Genomic DNA, 19,953 nt, shown 5'->3' with positions numbered 1-19,953 from the left:
CCGATTTATGGAGGACTACGAGATGTTGTTCTCCAAGAAGCCCATAGTTCCAAATACTCAGTCCATCCTGGTGCTGACAAGATGTATCAAGATTTAAAGGCAAACTATTGGTGGATAGGCTTGAAAAAGTCTGTGGCCGCCCACGTAGCAAAGTGCTTGACTTGTGCTCAAGTCAAAGCCGAGCACCAAAAGCCGTCTGGCTTGCTACAACAGCCTGAGCTTCCCGAGTGGAAGTGGGAATGTGTAACTATGGACTTTATAACCAAGTTACCCAAAACCAGGAAAGGAAACGATACAATATGGGTCATAGTCGATAGGCTGACTAAATCAGCTCATTTTCTACCCATCAAGGAGACGTATAGCTCCGATATGTTAGCCCAACTGTATGTTGATAAGATTGTAGCTCTACACGGTATACCTGTGACTATTATCTCCGACAGGGATACCAGGTACACGTCTCATTTCTGGAAGAGTTTCCAGCAATCTTTGGGCACGCGTTTAAACTTTAGTACGGCTTACCATCCACAGACGGACGGTCAAAGTGAGCGTACTATCCAAACGCTAGAAGACATGCTTCGTGCATGTGCAATCGATTTAGGCGGTAACTGGGATAAGAACCTACCCCTAATCGAATTCTCCTACAATAATAGCTACCACACCAGCATAAAGGTTGCGCCTTTCGAGGCATTATACGGTAGGAAATGTAGATCGCCTGTTTGTTGGGCGGAAGTAGGAGAGGTCCAATTATCAGGACCAGAGATTGTTTTCCAGACAACGGACAAGATAGTCCAGATCCGGGAACGTCTCAAGGCTGCCCGCGATAGGCAGAAAAGCTACGCTGATCCGAAACGTAAGGATCTTCACTTTGAAGTAGGTGAAAAAGTGTTGCTTAAGGTATCTCCCTGGAAGGGGGTGATGCGTTTCGGCAAGAAAGGCAAACTGAGTCCGAGGTACATAGGACCTTTTGAGGTCATTGAACGGGTCGGGTCAGTTGCCTATAAGTTAAACTTGCCTGAAGAGCTCAGTGGAATTCACAACGTGTTCCACATCTGCAATCTCAAAAAGTGCTTCGCCGATGAATCATTGGTGATTCCGCACACAGATGTGCGTATAGATGAGAGCTTAAAATTTATAGAAAAACCTTTGTCGATTGAAGATCGACAGGTGAAGAAGCTTCGCAGAAAGCACGTACCGATTGTAAAAGTCAAATGGGATGCTCGTAGAGGTCCCGAATATACGTGGGAAGTCGAAGAAACAATGAAAGAAAAGTACCCCTATTTATTTGAGTAAATCTCGGGTCGAGATTTATTTTAAGGGGGTGAGGATGTAACACCTCGAAATTTTGTGTCCAATGATGTGTTAACACGTGTCATTTGTTTACACGTGGCATCTATAATAAATAAAGGATTAATTTTGACAAACCTTGAAAGTATATAAATTCGAGGGTTATAAATGTCAACAAGGGTAAATATACTGTATAGTAACCCTAAATAACGCTTGTACCTTCAAACGAATAAATCATAGATCGTACGGAAGCGAAACGCGGAAGAAAGTGAGAGATTACGAGCTACAGGGGTTAACTGTGTCAACATGTTTAATTATACCTCTGAGTGACCCTTTAACAATCCCAAGGCTTCGTAACAGTATTATACGCTCACTAGAATATACTGTATAAGTTCCGCGAAGTTCCGTCTTAAAACGAGAAAGTTATACTCGAATTCGTATGAGAAGGGTTAAAAGCGTCAACAGTGAAAGTTAAGGCTTTCCAAATAATTAATAAACTAACCGGGGAACTTAATAATGCGGGTAAATGACACGAGGCCCCTATCGGTAAATAACCGAGGGCCAAACCGCAAAGTTACCCCTTCAAACCCGAAAGGTCAGGTAAATCATTACGAAAGATTTCGTTATTAATTACCGGATTCTGATAATCATTACAAAAGATTTAAAATTTCTGGAAATCTGGCCTCTCGCGACCCACGTTAAGTAATCGCCTAAGTGTAGGCGGGTCGCGAGCCTCCTAAAATACGCGCCTGATATTTGAATATCAGGCGACCCGCGTTAAACAAGCATGGGACTCCCATGCGGGTCGCGTAAAGTGCCCAGATGCAGAAAGTTGTAGTTTCTTGCCTTTTGGAGCTTGTGAACGATCATACACATAATTAATGGAGCATGGGCGCCCCCTACTCGACCCATACACCTTAGGGACACCTGCCCATGATCCATGATCAGTATAGGCCAATGTGGAATGATCTTGGGGTTCATTTTTCACTATAAAAGGCCATGTTGTGGTTACAACATTCACACAACTCAAAACACAATTACTGATCATTCTAAGAAGCTCCCAAGCATCCATCTCTGCTCTATAAGCAAGACTCAACTTCTGTAAGTGATCTAACCCTTTGTGGTTTCACATTTCTTGAGTAAATGGCTAAAAACCAAACCGTCGTAAATACGGTTTGACTTTACAATAACTTGCAAATGGTTCAGTCTTATGACGAATCAAAAGTGGTTATGAGTTGGTATTTATGTGGGTAATAAACCTCTAAAAGGGTTCCCCCTGATCACCACTCTCACTATGTCAAATATCGAGTCAAACGTGCGGTTAAAAAGTCAACAGAAAGCTATTTTGGCGATTTATGCATAATCTGTAATGTATATGTTATGAAACCTGTTTTGACACTTATAAAACATGATATTAAGTATATAAACTTGTTTGCGCTCGTTTGAATCGATCATTTGCTATATTGACCCGGTTCGGAGCCGAATGTCGCAAAAGTTTGACTTTTGCTTTGACTTCAGTTCTGACCCGTTTTAGTGAGGTATAGATATGCCTTAGGACTCTCTTAGGACCAGGTCACATGTCGGTATAAACCTCTGTGATCGGTTGATGAGTTATCCGAGTCTTTTACGCATTTCCGTTAATCGCCTAAAAGTTGACCGTAACGCCATTTTGAAAATAAAACGAGTATTTCGGACACGTGAACGGACCAAAACCTTGCTTATTAAATTATAAGCATGTCCTTAAAGTTTCACGTCAATCCGAGGTCTAGAAAGAGAGTTATGCTAAATGGCGCATTTAAAGTAAACTTTAGTAATTAACGGCGCAATTAGCATAACACCTATCTAAACCAAGATTTCGTCACCAAAACTTTTACCCACTGTATTAAAATAATATTTTGGGAATTTTAAAGATTTTTAATAATTTTTACCTCGCTCATAACCTGCGGTTATGGCTACGGTTCGGTAAATACCGAATATGCCCTTTTCGGCCAAAACATGAGTTCTACAAGGTCTTTTGACCCGATTCCAGTTGCTACTGATTTTAAATAATAAATAAAGTATTTTAAGCCTTATAAGCTGTTCGGGAAACTCAGATTTCCTGTAGGACTCGAAAAGCTCTTTAAAAGTCTTTAATGACCGAAAAGCCCCTACGGGGCATAATATTAACTTAAACTCGTTACGGGCGTCACGGAAGGTATCCTACTGATACCACAACCCATTTAAGGCATATTGACTTAGGAAATAAGCGTACGACTCTCATGGTTAACCGTTTCGCCTATTGCGCGCACGGTTCGGCTTATGAAACTAGTTTTCATAAATTAGCCGATACGGGTCAAATAATATCATTTGAACCCCAAAATCCAGAGTGTGAACCACTAACCCATATAAAACAAGTCTCTGAACTTGTTGGGTCAGAATCACACTCCATTCTCGGTTTTCGCCTTTTCGCGCGATTAAACCATATCTATATATATCGGAACCAACCGGTCTAGGCTACGGCCATTATAACGACTCGTTAGGATTCTAAGAGGTTAATTAAAACCTTCGTTCCAGATTAGGAGCCCCAGTAAAAGCTATCGGTGATTTAATCCAAATTAAGGAAATATACTTGCAAAGGTAAATACTTTAACTTATTTCCCCTATACGGGCTTGGGTTACGGTATATTAATACCGCTTGATTGAGCATTATATTCTTCCATCGCTTAGGTGGTTAATTAAATAATATGATCGGCTCATTTAAACAGTTTTGTTTCTTAAAAGCCTTTGGGGGGTTTAATGACCGTTGTCCCGGATATCCTTGGCATCATTTTACGAAATGGCCACGACCATCGACATCCCGGTGTAGGCGTACACCCGGTATATATTGTCGACATTAAATTAAAAGACGTAGCCGTTGGTTTTTATACTACTGTTTTACGCAATGTGGTGTGTCTATAAATCTTTAACCCGGCACGACCCGGGCTACTGAACGCATAAAAGGACATGTAAAACGTTCACAAGATTTTAATAATTTTCCCAAGTTATAAAAGAGTTTGTGCCTTGTGCATTCAAATCAATTTTAATAAACATTTTCAAATGTGTCAGTTGAATGTATTTACCAGTGTAAACTGACATATTTTCCCCAAAAAGATTAAGTGCAGGTACTATACGAATTTGGCTGGTATTAGCTGCCTAAGCATCACAAATAGTCTCGCAAACTCGATGCCGTATCTGAATGAACAACATTTATTTATTTTGATCCGCTGTGGATATAATCGACTTCTGTAATACATTTGATATTACAACCAGAGGTTGAAGTTTATATATATTTATCTTATGCTTCCGCTGTGCATTATATAATTGTGTGGTTTGACTATATTGTTGCCAACATCGTCACGGTAATCCCCCACCGGGCCCACCGGTGAGACACGTGGAAATCGGGGTGTGACATAAGAAAGTAGCTTTAGATGATGTTTTGGATAGATTTCAAAAAATGAAAACCCGTAGGGCGACATTTTAATTATGTTTGTACAAAGTTTGACGTGTTTGCCAAATATATAAATTTAGTTTGATGTTCTTTTGACTTACATGACCCGACCCGACCCGATACAACCGATTTTTTTACTTATGTACCTAGGGGCCTAAAATTTTTAAAAATCTTCCGCACCCCCATGGAAAAATTCGTGGGTCCGCCACTGATTCGCACTCGTACAATATCGCATGTTTATCATACTTCAAATGTTCATGTTTAACTTTTTATTGATTGGGAGCAACCAAGGAACATGTTTTTATACGTAGAAAGACATTTGTATACACAGTTATGGTTGGTAGAAGACAGACTTTTCTGGGAATTTACACCATTTTTCAAACTACCAAATCATCTACCTCGTACTATTTCTATGCTATTAATTCAACATTAACATCTCCCTTTCTATAGATTCTAATTGTTGTTTATTGTGTACTTTTTTTGTTGTTGAAAGAGAATATTAAGTCTTACGGATGCTAAATATGATATTTTGGCACTTTTCAGGTTAAATATGATATTTTGGCACTTTTCACCTTGCCTACCAATTTTGTTGCATTAACGTAGAGAAGTGAAATGTTAAAGCCGTCACGAAGCGCAATTTGGAGTTGCCAAAACAGAGTATGAATTTGTTTATGGTTATTTGTTGCAGAATTATGCAGATTGCAGACTATGGTTTGGTTTGGTTTGGTCAATGGTATTGGAGGTTAATGTATTAGCAAGATTTTGAACTCATCTACAAGGAAGAAAATTACAAGGATAGTTCATTATGAGTTTGATGATGAAGCAAGATTTTGAACTCATCTAGGAGGAAAAAAATTACAAGATAGCTCATTATGAGTTTGAATGTTAAGATTGAATGATGCAACAATGGGTAATAAATAGACGAGTTAATTATTGTTTTCGTCCCTAGTTTGTCAAAAATCACTATTTTAGTTCATTAGTTTAAAAATTGCGATTTCAGTCCCTGTGGTTTCACTTTCGTAACCATTTCAGTCCACCTCGTAACCATTTCAGTCCCTGTACTTAACAGAATAATGGATTGAAATGGTTACAAAAGTGAAATCACAGGGACTGAAATGGTTACGAAAGTGAAACCACAGGGAGGGACTGAAATCGCAATTTTTAAACTAATGGAGTAAAATAGTGATTTTTGACAAACTACAGGGACGAAAACAGTAATTAACCCTAAATAGACCTTATCAAAGAATCCAAGCCTTTCAACTGCATACTTCCATGTTTTTTATACTATGTAACCATTTATTAAATTTATTTTTAATTGAAGTTTATGTTGATCGTGTTGTGAGTTTCTAAAGTTACGTTCATGTTCCTCAACGCCTATTCAATGGCCGGCAAAGGTGCAACGCGCAAGTACATTGTATGTGGTTGTCGTGCGGCAACGCGCACGGGTATAACCACTAGTCTAAATTAAAAATTAAACCGTTAGAAAGGTTTTATGATGATTATTTTTATGAATTATTAATCGCTTTTTCACTTGTCTTCCGTATTTTCATCAGTCCACGACTCCACTTACAAATCATTTGTTCGAATCATCGTTCTCCTATCATCAAGAAACACCCCCAAGAGTGATATGTATCTTATTGTGTGGTATAAGTAGAATAATGAAGGATATAGTAAAGATCGAGAGCAAGTTTTTAGGAGTTCGATACTTGAATAATGGCTTCCATATACAGGTCTATATAGAGGGTGTTGGGCCGATCTTGTCGGGCTGGATAAGAAACTATAACCCAAAAAGGAGCCCAAGTCCTTGTTAACTCTAAAATGAATATTGTTCAAAACATCATATAAATTAGAGTTAATTACTGTTTTTGTCCCTGTGGTTTGTCAAAAATCACTATTTCAGTCCATTAGTTTAAAAATTGCGATTTTAGTCCCTGTGGTTTCACTTTCGTAACCATTTCAGTCCTTGTAGTTTCACTTTCGTAACCATTTCAATCCATTTATTCTGTTAGTACAGGGACTGAAATGGTTACGAGGTGGACTGAAATGGTCACGAAAGTGAAACCACAGGGACTGAAATCGTAATTTTTAAACTAATGGACTGAAATAGTGATTTTTGACAAACCACAGGGACGAAAACAGTAATTAACTCTATAAATTATTTACACGACACCTCACAATCTCACATAAATATCGAAATGATTGATTTAAAAACATATATTACCGGTAATTCTTAAAAATTGAAAATTTTTTAAGGAAGAACTAATTAGTTAATTAAATAAATTTCGGGTTGGTTTTAAATATTTTGTATCAACCGATACAAATACTGTCAATATAAAACAGTCATGGTTTGTAAAATTATGGTTTTGTGATTGATTGGATTGCATTAACCTTTTCTTTTATTTAAAAAAAGGAAATTTCATGATAAATTAGGCCATCGTCAAATGACAATCTTATATTAGCACTCTTCATGTATGTATATTCCTAACGGCATGGAATCACCTAGTAACTAATAAAGAAAGCGACTGATCTATACAGAACCACTCGTTTACATCACTCGACACCAAGAGTAAGGCTCAGTTGAAGGTACACTACTCACATCACTTTGAATCATTCTTTTATCTCGATTATCTTCTCTGATTCCCCTAATATTTATTCTCACATTGGAGAATTGTCACAGATAGATCCCACTCTCTGTTAGAGGTTCACGTAACCGAAGCCTCACAAACACTCTAACATTCAAGTCAATATACATATAACATGTATCAAGTGTAAACATTTTTGGAACTATCATAATATCATTAGTATGATATGTGTATATAAAAGAAAAATTTTCCGGATAGAACTTCGAGACACGGGGAGAGAGTGCTTCCTAATTTAGTAGGGTTAAATAGCTTTTCTTACGAGATAAAATTGGATTAAACGAAGTGGACCAACATGTATTAGACCTAAACCTATTGTGATGGACTTAAACGACGGTGCCTCTACATACTTAGAAATCAATAATTCTGAGTCTCTCATTGAAAACTCAATAAGGTTTTCTTTAGTTAAAACTATTGGGTGTCAGTCCAGAGGCCACCGACCCCCACCTTAAACTGGCCCGAGGACACTCGAGGTCACGGGTTCGAAACATGTTTCAGCTCCTCGGGTTGGCAGGGGTTTCACCGTCAGGCGGCGTTGTCGGGACGCTAGCTTGGGAAGAGGGATCCCTTCCGCGGTCAGGGGTACCGTGCATCTACCCTTTTTTTAGTTAATGTGTTCAATAAAAACATAACTAACATATTGTATAAACTTTTGGTCTCGATATAATCATTTTTATTTGTTACTCTTATTTTTGTGGAAGAATCATGTTTTTTTTTAAATAAATATTTTCGCTTCAATGAGTGGATTTCATTATTTTTATTTATAATATTAAATTACATTTCTGATCAAAGAGTTTAAAAAAATATCGCATAATTATCTATAAACAATTATATAATTTTTGAGAAGGGCACACAAGAATTTCTATAAGCAAGTAATTATCAATAAAATGTTCTAACCGATTTTCAGCACTACAATAACATAACCAAACAAATCAATCTAACAATAATTTGTTTTTAATGTACAAGTTATCTTAAATAAGATAAAAAGTTAATTTTGGAAAAAAACTTAACAAAATTGAAAATCTAAAATAGAGAAAAATCCAACGCCCTTCCCTCGTCTCTCTTCTCTCTATTCCTTCCCCTCACAAAATTCGTCCAAAGATGTCCGGAATTCAGGATGATATGCACCCTCCTCCTCTTCTCTACCTATACTACCTCTCTCCTCCACCTAGATGCTAACAAACAAATGAACGACAAAAAACAAAGTGGGTTGATTGACACGATAGCTTAAATCCATCCATGAATATGTACACTAGGGCTTTGGTAATTACCATGAAAGCAAAGAATATACATTCTAAGCTTTGAAGAATTTGTTTCAGCATTTGTCTTTGTTGCGTTGCTTGATTCGTAGCTTCCCATCGATCCGATGGTCCGTTTTTTTTACAAGATTGTCATTGAAAATACCATTAGTCTTATCATAGGGGTTAGGTCTCATGATCAAACTATGACTTGAGAGTAATTTTAAATAGACAACTAATATTGAATGTGTGTAAGCGTGTATGATGAATATGGTACCTTCCCTAATATTGAGGAGCGTATATATAGGTTGATAATAGACATTCCTCTTATACTCCTCACTAATTAATTTCTTTAATGTAGCAATGAATAATGCCTCGTCACATGCAATACCCTTCTAAACAGTTATGTCAGCTAATGCCACGAGTTGATACTTTAACTTAGTACGAACACTTTACCATTAAATGTTATGTTAACGCATTTGTCTTTTTTTTTTTCTCTTTTTTTAGTAACGAATTTCATACATGTCATTTAGTTATCCCAAGACAAACAATAGTTTGGATGTTGATGGCTAGAGCTTCGATGTAAAGTTTTCATTGTCGTTCGATACAACAGTGGGTCGGATGATGGTTACCCTAATGTCCCCTAGTTCAACATGATGCAAGTCTCCGGAATTGTATTAAAATGTTGTAAACAAGGTCATGTTGGAGTGCTTAATCAAGACAGTTGCCTCTCCACGATAGTTAGACCTCATGACCAAACTCCCATGTAAGAGTAATGAATGCGGGTGTAACGAATTCTTACATTCACTTTGGAGGGGGACTTTATAGGGTAATAAACTATAGAGTTAAACGCCATTTTAGTCCCTGTGGTTTGGGTCATTTTGCCAGTTTAGTCCAAAGGTTTGAAACGTTATCATTTTAGTCCAAATAGTTTCAAGCGTTGCCATTTAGTCAACTGGGTTAACTCCGTCCATTTTTTCTGTTAGCTAGAAGGGTATTCCGATCATTTTATATGCTCGAATTGTCGTTCGAGATAACAGAATTACATAAAAAATGACCGAAATAGCCTTCTAGTTAATAGAATAAATGAATGCAGTTAACCCAATGGACTAAATGTAACACCCCGAAAACGGGTTTGGTAATCAAACCTCGTTAATAGTAAAAACGGGTAAAATACCGTTAGTGGTAAAATTTACCCGCTGAATATTATGACTTAAAAAAAATGTGTAATATTTATTAAAAGGATGGGAGATGGGGTTAAACTAACAAAACCTTATGTTAAACCAAAGTGAGGGGCTATTATTGTCAAAAACTAAACTTAAATTACAAGTTTAGTAAAAACAAAAGCCAAACACCCCAAAACTACTCCCTGGTCGACCAGAGAAGAACCCAGGGGCGACACCCACCTTCCAAACCCTAGATTTCACCTAAAGCTCACAAATTGGAGCCCTTAATCTGCTCTAAATCAAGTTTCAAACACGGATTAGTGATCACCTCGTTGCGGGGATCAAAAGGTATGTAAAATTTTGGTATTTTGATTCATGTTCAGTTTTAGGTTAATTGAGAAAATCAAAAATTGAGCATGCATGATTGTTGTATTGGTGAAATTTGAAGCAAACTGATGTTTAGAGACAAACCCTAGATGCAAACTTTTAGAATTGTGCCACAAATTAGTGATTAGCCAATTACCCAAGTATGAGCCAAGTGGGTTTTGCATATTATGATGAACACTTGAATTAGAGTGTAAATTGATGAATATTTGATGTTATGATACTAGTACTAGGTGTAATTCATGAACACTAGACATGGAGGGTTGATTTTGATGTAAATTTTGGTGAAAATAACTAGTTATGAACTAGTTAGTAAATATGTAAAAACTATGCACTTTAGGTGTTTGATAAAATGCCAAGGAGAAAGCCAAATGTTGAAATTTAGAACGAAACGCTTATTTGAATAGTATGACTAGTTAAATGAAATACGAAACAAGAAGAGTTCTAATAATCATGTTGATTTAGACTTAATGTTGTAAACCATGTGATTGAAAGTAGTTAACCTTGATAAACTAAGTTAACTAATCATGAAGTCGAATAATAGCTTCGACATAGGAAATAAGTGAGGTGAAATAGTCGTGATTTTTAATGACTAACTTAACCGCCTTGTAAATGATGACAATAGTTTGACGCTTGACAAGCTAGGTGGGAGCTTGTGGATGAAGCGGGTCAAACGGATCAAGAACGGAAGGAAAAGCATGGCATGGATGCGAGGTAAGTAAAGCTTACACCCATTTGTCGTAAACGTATGTATTTTATAGATGATAAATGTGACAACCGATTACATTCGAAATTGAAGTTCCGACACTAAGCGATATGAGTCGGAACGAATAAAAAAATGATCAAAACCATGGTTAATGGTAAAATGGACAAAAGGGTAATTTAGTCGTGAATCGACTAAGAATTTATAAGATTTCTTTAAGGTTACCTTATAGCGAAACTAGTAATGGGAAAAAGGGTAAATTAGTCACATGTTGACTATATGTAAGTTGGGATTAAAAGGATACCCATGGTGTAAGCCATAACGAGTTAAATACGTAAGAAGAATGGTCTTGTAGTTAAAACTTGAAATGGGTCGGATGTGTGAATGGGATATTAAAAGCCATGTTTTGACATAAGTATAAATGTTTGGTCTTAAATACCAAATGGGTCAAATGGTGGTGATGACACCATTTGACAATATCGACTAATGTTTGGTTGTTAAGTTAAATGTTCACAGGAGTGAACGGGATGTGGATTATTGCGTCGCTATAAAGTAGCGGCTAATAAAAGAAAGGTACAAAACGGGTCTATATGTTGACTCGAGCCAGGTACGCATTTATTAGATTATAGTTAAACGTGCGATTTTGGTCAAAAGATGGTTAGAACTCGTTGGTAGTCGTCAAAAAGGAAGGAATTCCGTAGACGAGCCAAACGGGTCGAATAATCAAGTAAGGCATGGTTATTGTTTCGGATTATGATGGTTTGATGGTTGATTTTGAATATTTTATGACATATTAGAAATACGAGGTTTTAATGAATTAGTATCATAGAAAACTGAAAACCGAGAGTCGGGTCTTGGAGTAATGATCAAACAAAACAAAACCTGACATTCCAGGTACTACCGTAAATTACGGTAGAACCGTAATTTACGGTGGTTGTGATATGGTTTACGGAGCAAATCTCCTGGTTTACGGTGACCAGACATTCCCAGGTCTCACCGTAAATTACGGTGATACCGTAAATTACGGTGGATTCAGAATCACTTTTACATTTTTGTTATTTCTAATGTGGCATTAAGCATTGGGATTATATTATTATATAACAACGTCAAAACTAATGATTTTAACGGTTTTGATCATAGGTGAATGCCAAGAGTGCCCGGATGAAGATCAAACTCGATGAGGAACCGAACACAATAAAATCTAACACTCGGGATTAAAGCTTCCGCACGGCGTTACGTCATATCTTTTAAACGACGAACTTATTTATATTACGTTGAAAACTTTTAAGTTGTAAAAGTTTTAGATTACTCGTATTTTCTAAGAATACTTAATCGTAATTTCATGTTTGTTTTCGTTATTTATACGAAAACCTTTAAAATTATAACATGGGTGTTACACTAAAATGACTACGTTTGAAACTATTTGAACTAAAATGGCAACGTTTCAAACCTTTGGACTAAACTGACAAAATAGACCAAACCACATGGACTAAAATGGTATTTAACTCTAAACTATAATATTGTTAATTAAATAATGTATTCACTATAGTGTAGATGAATGCCTCCCGATATACATTACCTAGTCCATGATCACATCAAGTTAGTGTATTAGTTGGTACTTTCCTTGCATACGACCATAGGATCATTCAACGCTATGTTCATGCATCTAATACGTGCATTGATAACTTCTTGAATTTCAAACCTTTTATATTAAATAATATGATAGGTTTACATCGTTAGTTAAATTTACCCCAAGGGAACCATCACATTCCATGGTTGACACTAGTGTGTATGGATTTTGTTCGCAATCCTAAACCCGAATATGTATTATAATTTAACCCTTGATTTTTTCATATCTCCCTTATACTACATAGAGTGGAAGGGTATGAAAAGGGGGTGTGAAGCGCCATGTGACAACCATGTTAGCAACTATCAGAAAAGTGACGTGATGCCAAAAAGGGCGGGGTGAGATGGACCGTGGAGTGACACGTGACATACACTAGGTTTATTATTATTTTATATTTAATAAAAAAAAGAAAATCATCCAAAAAAACCCACCATCCAATCAAAGCTTCACACTTCATCATCATATTCTTCACCATGCCGGTGAAGAATCCAGCGCCAATACCACCACGCCAAGCACGTGCCAGTGTGCGGGCATGGTTGAAGCCTCCATGCCAGAAACCATGCCGCGCTCCATATGACCCGATTTAGTAAATACCCTATCTTCTATTTTGAACGGCAAATTATATATATCGACTTATCGCACTTCCCTATTGGAAACTCAGTCCCACTAAGGCCAGACAGTCGTTCATTATAACAGGGCCCACACTGAAACAGAGAGTGACACGACGCTCAACTGGAGAAAACCCCACAATACCACCAAGCTAGTTGAGGGTCCTCACCTAAAGTGCAATGAGTGAGACTCGAACCCACGCTTCTTTGGAAAAACTAGAATGTCTCAACCATGTTACCATGTAATCATTGTAAACACCCTATCTATGCTACTTTTTAATTTAACTCTTTAATGCAAAATTGGCATTTCACTTAATTTTAAGATAACCAATAGGGACATTTTTTGGTATTTAATAAATTTAGTATTTATGACATAATTTGATTATTTAATGCAATTTTTGCATTTAAACAAAGGCATTTAATAACTTTGGTATTTATGACATAATTTGTTATTTAATTCAATAATTTTGATTTTTAAACAATAAAATTAAACCAAAAAAATAAGCATAACTCATGATATTACTAATTCTTTTAAACAATTCACAACTAACAAAATCCGAAACAATTGATAAACAAAAAAACGAATACAACACTATAACTTATTGACTCTGTCACAACATACGAGTTTCCCACCCGTAACAAAGAAAACAAAAGTTCATAACTTTACATACTCACCACTTTTAACAAAAAAAAAAAAAGAGTTAATTGCCCGGATGGTCCCTGTGGTTTAACGTTTTTTCACATTTAGTCCTCACCTTTTGAAAATAACATTTATGCTCCCTATGGTTTGTCATTTTGTTACTCGGATGGTCCCCAAACATTTATTCTGGGGACTATCCGAGTAACAAAATGACAAATCATAGGGACCATACATGTTATTTCTAAACTAACTGACATCTACTCAGGGACTATCCGAGTAACAAAATGACAAACCATAGGGAGCATACCTGCTATTTTCAAAAGATGGGGACTAAACGTGAAAAAACTTAAAACCACAGGGACCATCCGAGCAATTAACTCAAAAAAAAAAAAAAAAAAAAAAAGTTGACAATGTGACATGAGATAAATGAAGCATAAAATAACAGAAAAAAGCTTAAAAAAATGCTCTAATGGAACTCTGTCTTTCCATTCTCCATCTTCACCTTCATCTTCTTCTCCAATTCTCCACAACCACACTGTTACTCCCCAACCCATTTCAAATTCCCACAAAACCTAACCTAAATCGCCTCCAGAAACCAAACCCACATTTCCAATTCTCTTCTATTCGCATTGAATGATCGGAACCCATTTAGGCGAATAAAAAATTGGGATTAATAATGACGAATGGGTCATCGCGAGTTGGGAGTTTAGGTTCGTTAGTGGTACGATCATCAAGTAATGGTAGTTTACAACAGAATCAGTTAGGGTTAGGATTAGGATTCATTTCCAATAAAAAAGGGTCCAAGATGTTTGCTAATAAAGAGAAAGATAATGGGTTCATTTGGATCTTCAAATTCGTTCCTCGTAAGAAGGTGGGAATGCTGCTCTTATCTCTTGCTTCTTTTGCTGCTATGTTGTGGATACTTTATATTGCCAAAGGTTCTTTTCACTTTCTTTTTCTCTTCTTTTTAATGCATTTTCTCTTGATGTTTATTAGTTTAAGCTAATTGTTTGATGATGATTAGTTTGTGTTTTAATCAGAACAAGATTTTAATACTTTTATAATTAATTGTTTATAAACATATAATGGTGATGAATGAATGGATGATTAGTTTATCTTTGGACAATTTTGAAGGCGAGATTAACCAGACGAATCCTTTACCTATAAAACTTTCTGGAGATTCACCGAGTGTTGACGAAAGAAAAGACCAGGAGATAACTTCCGCTACGATGAACGATCAAATGAGGATCACGTTGTATGACGATAAGCGAGTTGTATCACACGCCGCGCCTCCACCGCCTGCGTATTTCACAGGGTACACGCTTCCTCCGGGAAATCCTTGTGAGAATTTCCGAATGCCACCTCCGCCGGCAGACAAGAAAAAAACGGGCCCTCGTCGTAAGCTTAAATCACTATTATTTTACTGTAAAATATAAACTAGTTTTCGTTTTCTTTTTTTCATCTTGAAAACATATTTTTTACTGATTTGTGATTTTTTTTAATGTTGTAGCGTGTCCGGTGTGTTACCTGCCTGTGGAAGATTGTATTGCATTGATGCCAACATTACCGTCGTATTCGCCTGTGCTTCATAATCTAACTTACATTCACGATGAGAGTTTTATTAAAAGTGAATTTGGCGGGTCAGATTTTGGTGGATATCCTTCTTTAAAGCAGAGATATGAATCTTATGACATAAGAGAATCAATGGCTGTGCATTGTGGGTATGATTATGATTTTCTTTAGATTCATTCGTCAGTTAGAGGGTGTTTCGATGTGCGTTTGCGTTTCGAAACTGATTATATTTTATCGAATATAACCGGTTGTAGAAGATAGTTAGTTGTAATATCCACATATTCATACTCCGAGTGTTTGGCATATACAAAATAATCGATAAAACTGTAAATATTTGCTGAATAATCATACACAGAATCTGTTGTTCCAAACATTAATGACGATAATGAGATAATCAGTTCCGATACTCAAATCCAAACACCCGTTAATTATAAATTGTTTTAATTTGGATATGTCTTGTAGTCACTAATCAATTTCCGGTTGGTGCATAATTATGCTAAAAGCTTTGTCAGAGGAGATAGGCCCGGACGCAAGTCAGGATTCAACATTAACGATTCAGATCTTCTTCAGATGGATCAGTGCAATGGAGTCGTGGTTTCATCTGCGATATTTGGTATTTTTCTACATCATTATCATACTTATTTACGTATGTATTTATATGTATACGTACATACACACGTTTGAATCATGGGGAATTCTAATAAATTTTACAGGAGCTTATGATTTGATTCAAGAACCGACGAATATCAGCGAAACTTCAAAGAAAAGTGTCTGCTTTTTCATGTTTATTGACGAAGAAACAGAAAAGTTTATGAGGACTTCGGGTAAGCTGGACGATAGCAAGACGGTAGGCTTGTGGAAAGTTGTTACAATCTATAATTTGCCGTACACAGACCCAAGGCGTAACGGGAAGGTAAAATAAACTATTTCAAATGGAACTTTTCGTACGTTCACTCTGTTCTTTGCAACATTTGACCAAATACAGTTGAAAACAAGCGTTGACTATTAGTCAGATAACTAAATTAGTTCCAAATGTGACAACATATCGCAGGTTCCAAAACTTTTACCACATAGGCTTTTTCCGAATGCTCGGTATTCTATATGGTTGGATGGGAAACTTAAGCTTGTTGTTGACCCGTATCAAATTCTTGAAAGGTATTATTTACCTTTTACTGCAATGTTATAGTGTTTTACTGTTTTATATCGAATAGAAAAAAGTATACTCGTATTGCTTTCAGGTTTTTGTGGAGAGAGAATGCCAGTTTTGCAATTTCAAGGCATTATAAGCGTTTTGACGTGTTTCTAGAAGCCGAAGCTAATAAGGTGGCTGCAAAGTACGACAATGCCTCCATTGACTTCCAGATTGACTTTTATAAAAAAGAGGGTTTGACCCACTATTCTTCAGCCAAGCTTCCTATTAAAAGTGGTAGGACATTTTGTATATTTAAAAAAAAAGAGTGAATTTCAAGGATTGTCCTTTATCTTTATACCAATTCTCAGGCGCTGTCCTTTATGTTCAAAATTGACGAGTTTTGTCCTTTATGTTTTCATATCATACACGTTTTGTCCTTTAGGCCTAACCCAGTTAGTTTTTTTCAGTTAAATTTGGTCATATGCTTTGCACATGAGGGCATTTTTGTCAATTCAAAGGTTGCAGAAGCTTTGAGCTGTAAATCTGCCGTTGAACTTACCTTTGAATTTGCACATGACAAAATTTAACTAAAAAAACTAACTGGGTTAGGCCTAAAGGACAAAACGTGTATGATATGAAAACATAAAGGACAAAACTCGTCAATTTTGAACATAAAGGACAGCGCCTGAAAATGGGTATAAAGATAAAGGACAATCCTTGAAATTCACTCTAAAAAAATATGTATTTTTTAGACCATGTTTGGATATGTGCATGAACTGTTTATGAGCCTGATTAAGTCGAAATAATTCTGATAATGTAATATGGATGAATTATTGCAGATGTTCCGGAAGGTTGTGTGGTAATAAGAGAACACAATCCAATATCCAATCTTTTTACATGTCTTTGGTTTAATGAAGTTGACCGCTTTACTTCAAGAGATCAAATTAGTTTTTCCACCGTACGGGACAAGATCAGGTCAAAGACTAATTGGACCGTTAACATGTTTTGGGACTGTGAAAGACGCAATTTCGTACTTCAGGTATCGAGTTATCACCATTCTTGTCACTTTGTTTCGTAAATTTGCATGTTGACTTTGTAAAGTCAAACCGATGATTTCCAAATGATATGGACAGTATTTCAAATTTGACATTAACATGTTTCTGTTCTAAGCATTTGTAAATAGGTTTATTTGACTGTTGTCTCTACCTCCTAACAGGGATACCATAGAGATGTTCTGGAAAACTGGGCCCCACCACCACCTGTTACTGGTACAACTGTCGTTGTCAACTCTCAGTCCGGGATCATCGTCGAAAAACCACCAAAAAATTCTACAGAATCCAATGTAAGTAATGCAAAAAAGACACCATCAAAAAGACGCCGAAGAGACAAAAGGTCGAGTTCCAGAGGGCACAGAAAAATTGCTGCGGGCTCAAGAAACGCCATTAATCGAAGTTGAAATTGAATTTAGGCAAAAGAAATCATTCTTAACATCATTTTTTAGAAAATTCTTTTTTTTTTTTTTTGGTTAGGAAAATTTGTTCCTGATGGGCATTCAGTATATGTCATTTTCATTTAGATTTGTTGGTTACCCTTGTTTTGTTGTATATACAATTTTGACAAATTACAATAATCAGTTTATCATCCATAATTTTTCTCCCATTTTGTTGTAGTAGAGATTTCAATTTTCTGTTATATAGATGATATCATTTTTGGATAATTTTTACTATTACCTTACTAGCTTAGTTTCTTGGTATTTTTTGGGTGGTCTTTGCATGTTATCGCGTGTTTGTGTCTATTGATGTGGTATTTCTCCATGTTATACGCTTTAGTAAATGTCCTGTTCTTCTTAGCTAGCTATTCTGGCATTTTAGAGTTTTTGAGTGGAAACAACCTCTCTATCCCTTGAGATGGAGGTAAGGTTTGCCTACATCCCACCCTCCTAGACCCGACTAATAGCTTCGCTCTCATAGTGAAACATAAAGGTATTTTTGGCCGATTTCATAGTGAAAGGTATAAAATGATTCTCATTGATAGAATTGTGGTGTTTTGGTGGTGGTGTGTGGCGGAAGAGGGTAGCAATGACGGTGTGGGTTGTGGGTGGTGAATGGTAGGTGATACGATGGAGATTTGTGGTTGCAGCGGTGGTGATAAATATGCTTGTGGCAGTGATGGTGGTTTGAATCTAGTGGAGGGAGAAAAGGTTGACTTTGGTTTAAATATATATATATATATATATATATATATATATATATATATATATATATATATATATATATATATATATATATATATATGGGTAGGGATCCTAAGAGAAGTCCACCCTATATGAGAAACTTGAGAAGCATTCTGGACCACACATTTTTCTAAGCTTTTCGTAATATACACATATGTATAGTTTAAAATTGACTATATACATATATGTATATTGAATTATACACATATGTATATAGTCAATTTTAAACTATACATATGTGTATATTACGAAAAGCTTAAAGAAAATGTGTGGTCCAGAATGTTTCTCAAGTTTCTCAATTAGCCTACTACTTCTCACATGATCCTTATCCTATATATATATATATATATATATATATATATATATATATATATATATATATATATATATATATATATATATATATATATATATATATATATATATATATATATATATTAAATAAAAGACTCGTGTAAAGACTATAATACCCTCACATGCAAAGCATGTGAGGTAACTTAATTGAGTTTTTGGACGACGTTAGTTGTAAAGGTTATAAAATGTAACAAAATATGAATATAAAGGTTGGTTTTTGCCAATTTCATAGTGAAAGGTATAAGGTGCAGTTTGAGGCAAACATAAAGGTTGTTTTCTGCAATTTTGTCTTAAATCTATTAGTTATGCACTTAGTGTTATACAAAATACTTATACGACCATAACACCTCAATCTTCATCAAATTCAGGCATATCTACATCAAGATCATTTTGTCACTAACCTAATTTAATCTTAGTAAAAAACCTCTACATGATTACTGTAAAACATAAATTCATTATACAAACTTAAAATTACATGTTTGGTTTGGTTTCGGTTAAATCAGTTAACCAAAGCTTCATAACTGTAACATAAATTCATTATACAAACTTAACATTACACGTTTGGTTTGGTTTCGGTTAAATTAGTTAACCAAAGCTTCATAACGGTAAAACATAAATTTATTATACAAACTTAACATTACACGTTTGGTTTGGTTTCGGTTAAATCAGTTAACCAAAGCTTCATAACTGCAACATTAATTCATTATACAAACTTAATATTACACGTTTGGTTTGGTTTCATTTAAATCAGTTAACCAAAGCTTCATAACTGTAAAACATAAATTTATTATACAAACTTAACATTACACGTTTGGTTTGGTTTCAGTTAAATCAGTTAACCAAAGCTTCATAACTGTAAAACATAAATTTATTATACAAACTTAACATTACATGTTTGATTTTGTTA

The 19,953-nt window shown here is 35.8% G+C and overlaps 1 protein-coding gene and 1 long non-coding RNA gene across 2 annotated transcripts; both read left to right on the top strand.

Annotated features, from left to right (window-relative positions):
- The first annotated feature begins 9,979 nt into the window (after positions 1–9,979).
- Positions 9,980–12,072, top strand: LOC118491211. Its single transcript, XR_004890836.1, has 3 exons — positions 9,980–10,141; positions 10,803–11,487; positions 12,021–12,072. It is a non-coding gene; the product is annotated as an uncharacterized LOC118491211 (long non-coding RNA).
- Positions 12,073–14,203: 2,131 nt separating this feature from the next.
- Positions 14,204–18,038, top strand: LOC118491210. The gene is made up of 9 exons (XM_035988782.1): positions 14,204–14,693; positions 14,890–15,153; positions 15,266–15,476; positions 15,831–15,940; positions 16,041–16,240; positions 16,379–16,482; positions 16,566–16,753; positions 17,299–17,498; positions 17,676–18,038. The coding sequence occupies exons 1-9, from the start codon at positions 14,432–14,434 to the stop codon at positions 17,913–17,915; spliced, it is 1,779 nt and encodes a 592-aa protein (XP_035844675.1). The 5' UTR covers positions 14,204–14,431; the 3' UTR covers positions 17,916–18,038.
- The last annotated feature ends 1,915 nt before the right edge of the window (positions 18,039–19,953 follow it).

The sequence above is a fragment of the Helianthus annuus genome, chromosome 4, assembly GCF_002127325.2.
Source record: "Helianthus annuus cultivar XRQ/B chromosome 4, HanXRQr2.0-SUNRISE, whole genome shotgun sequence".
NCBI lineage: Eukaryota > Viridiplantae > Streptophyta > Magnoliopsida > Asterales > Asteraceae > Helianthus > Helianthus annuus.
The sequence above is the reverse complement of the archived record's forward strand: the minus strand, read 5'-3'. Positions and strand labels throughout refer to the sequence as shown.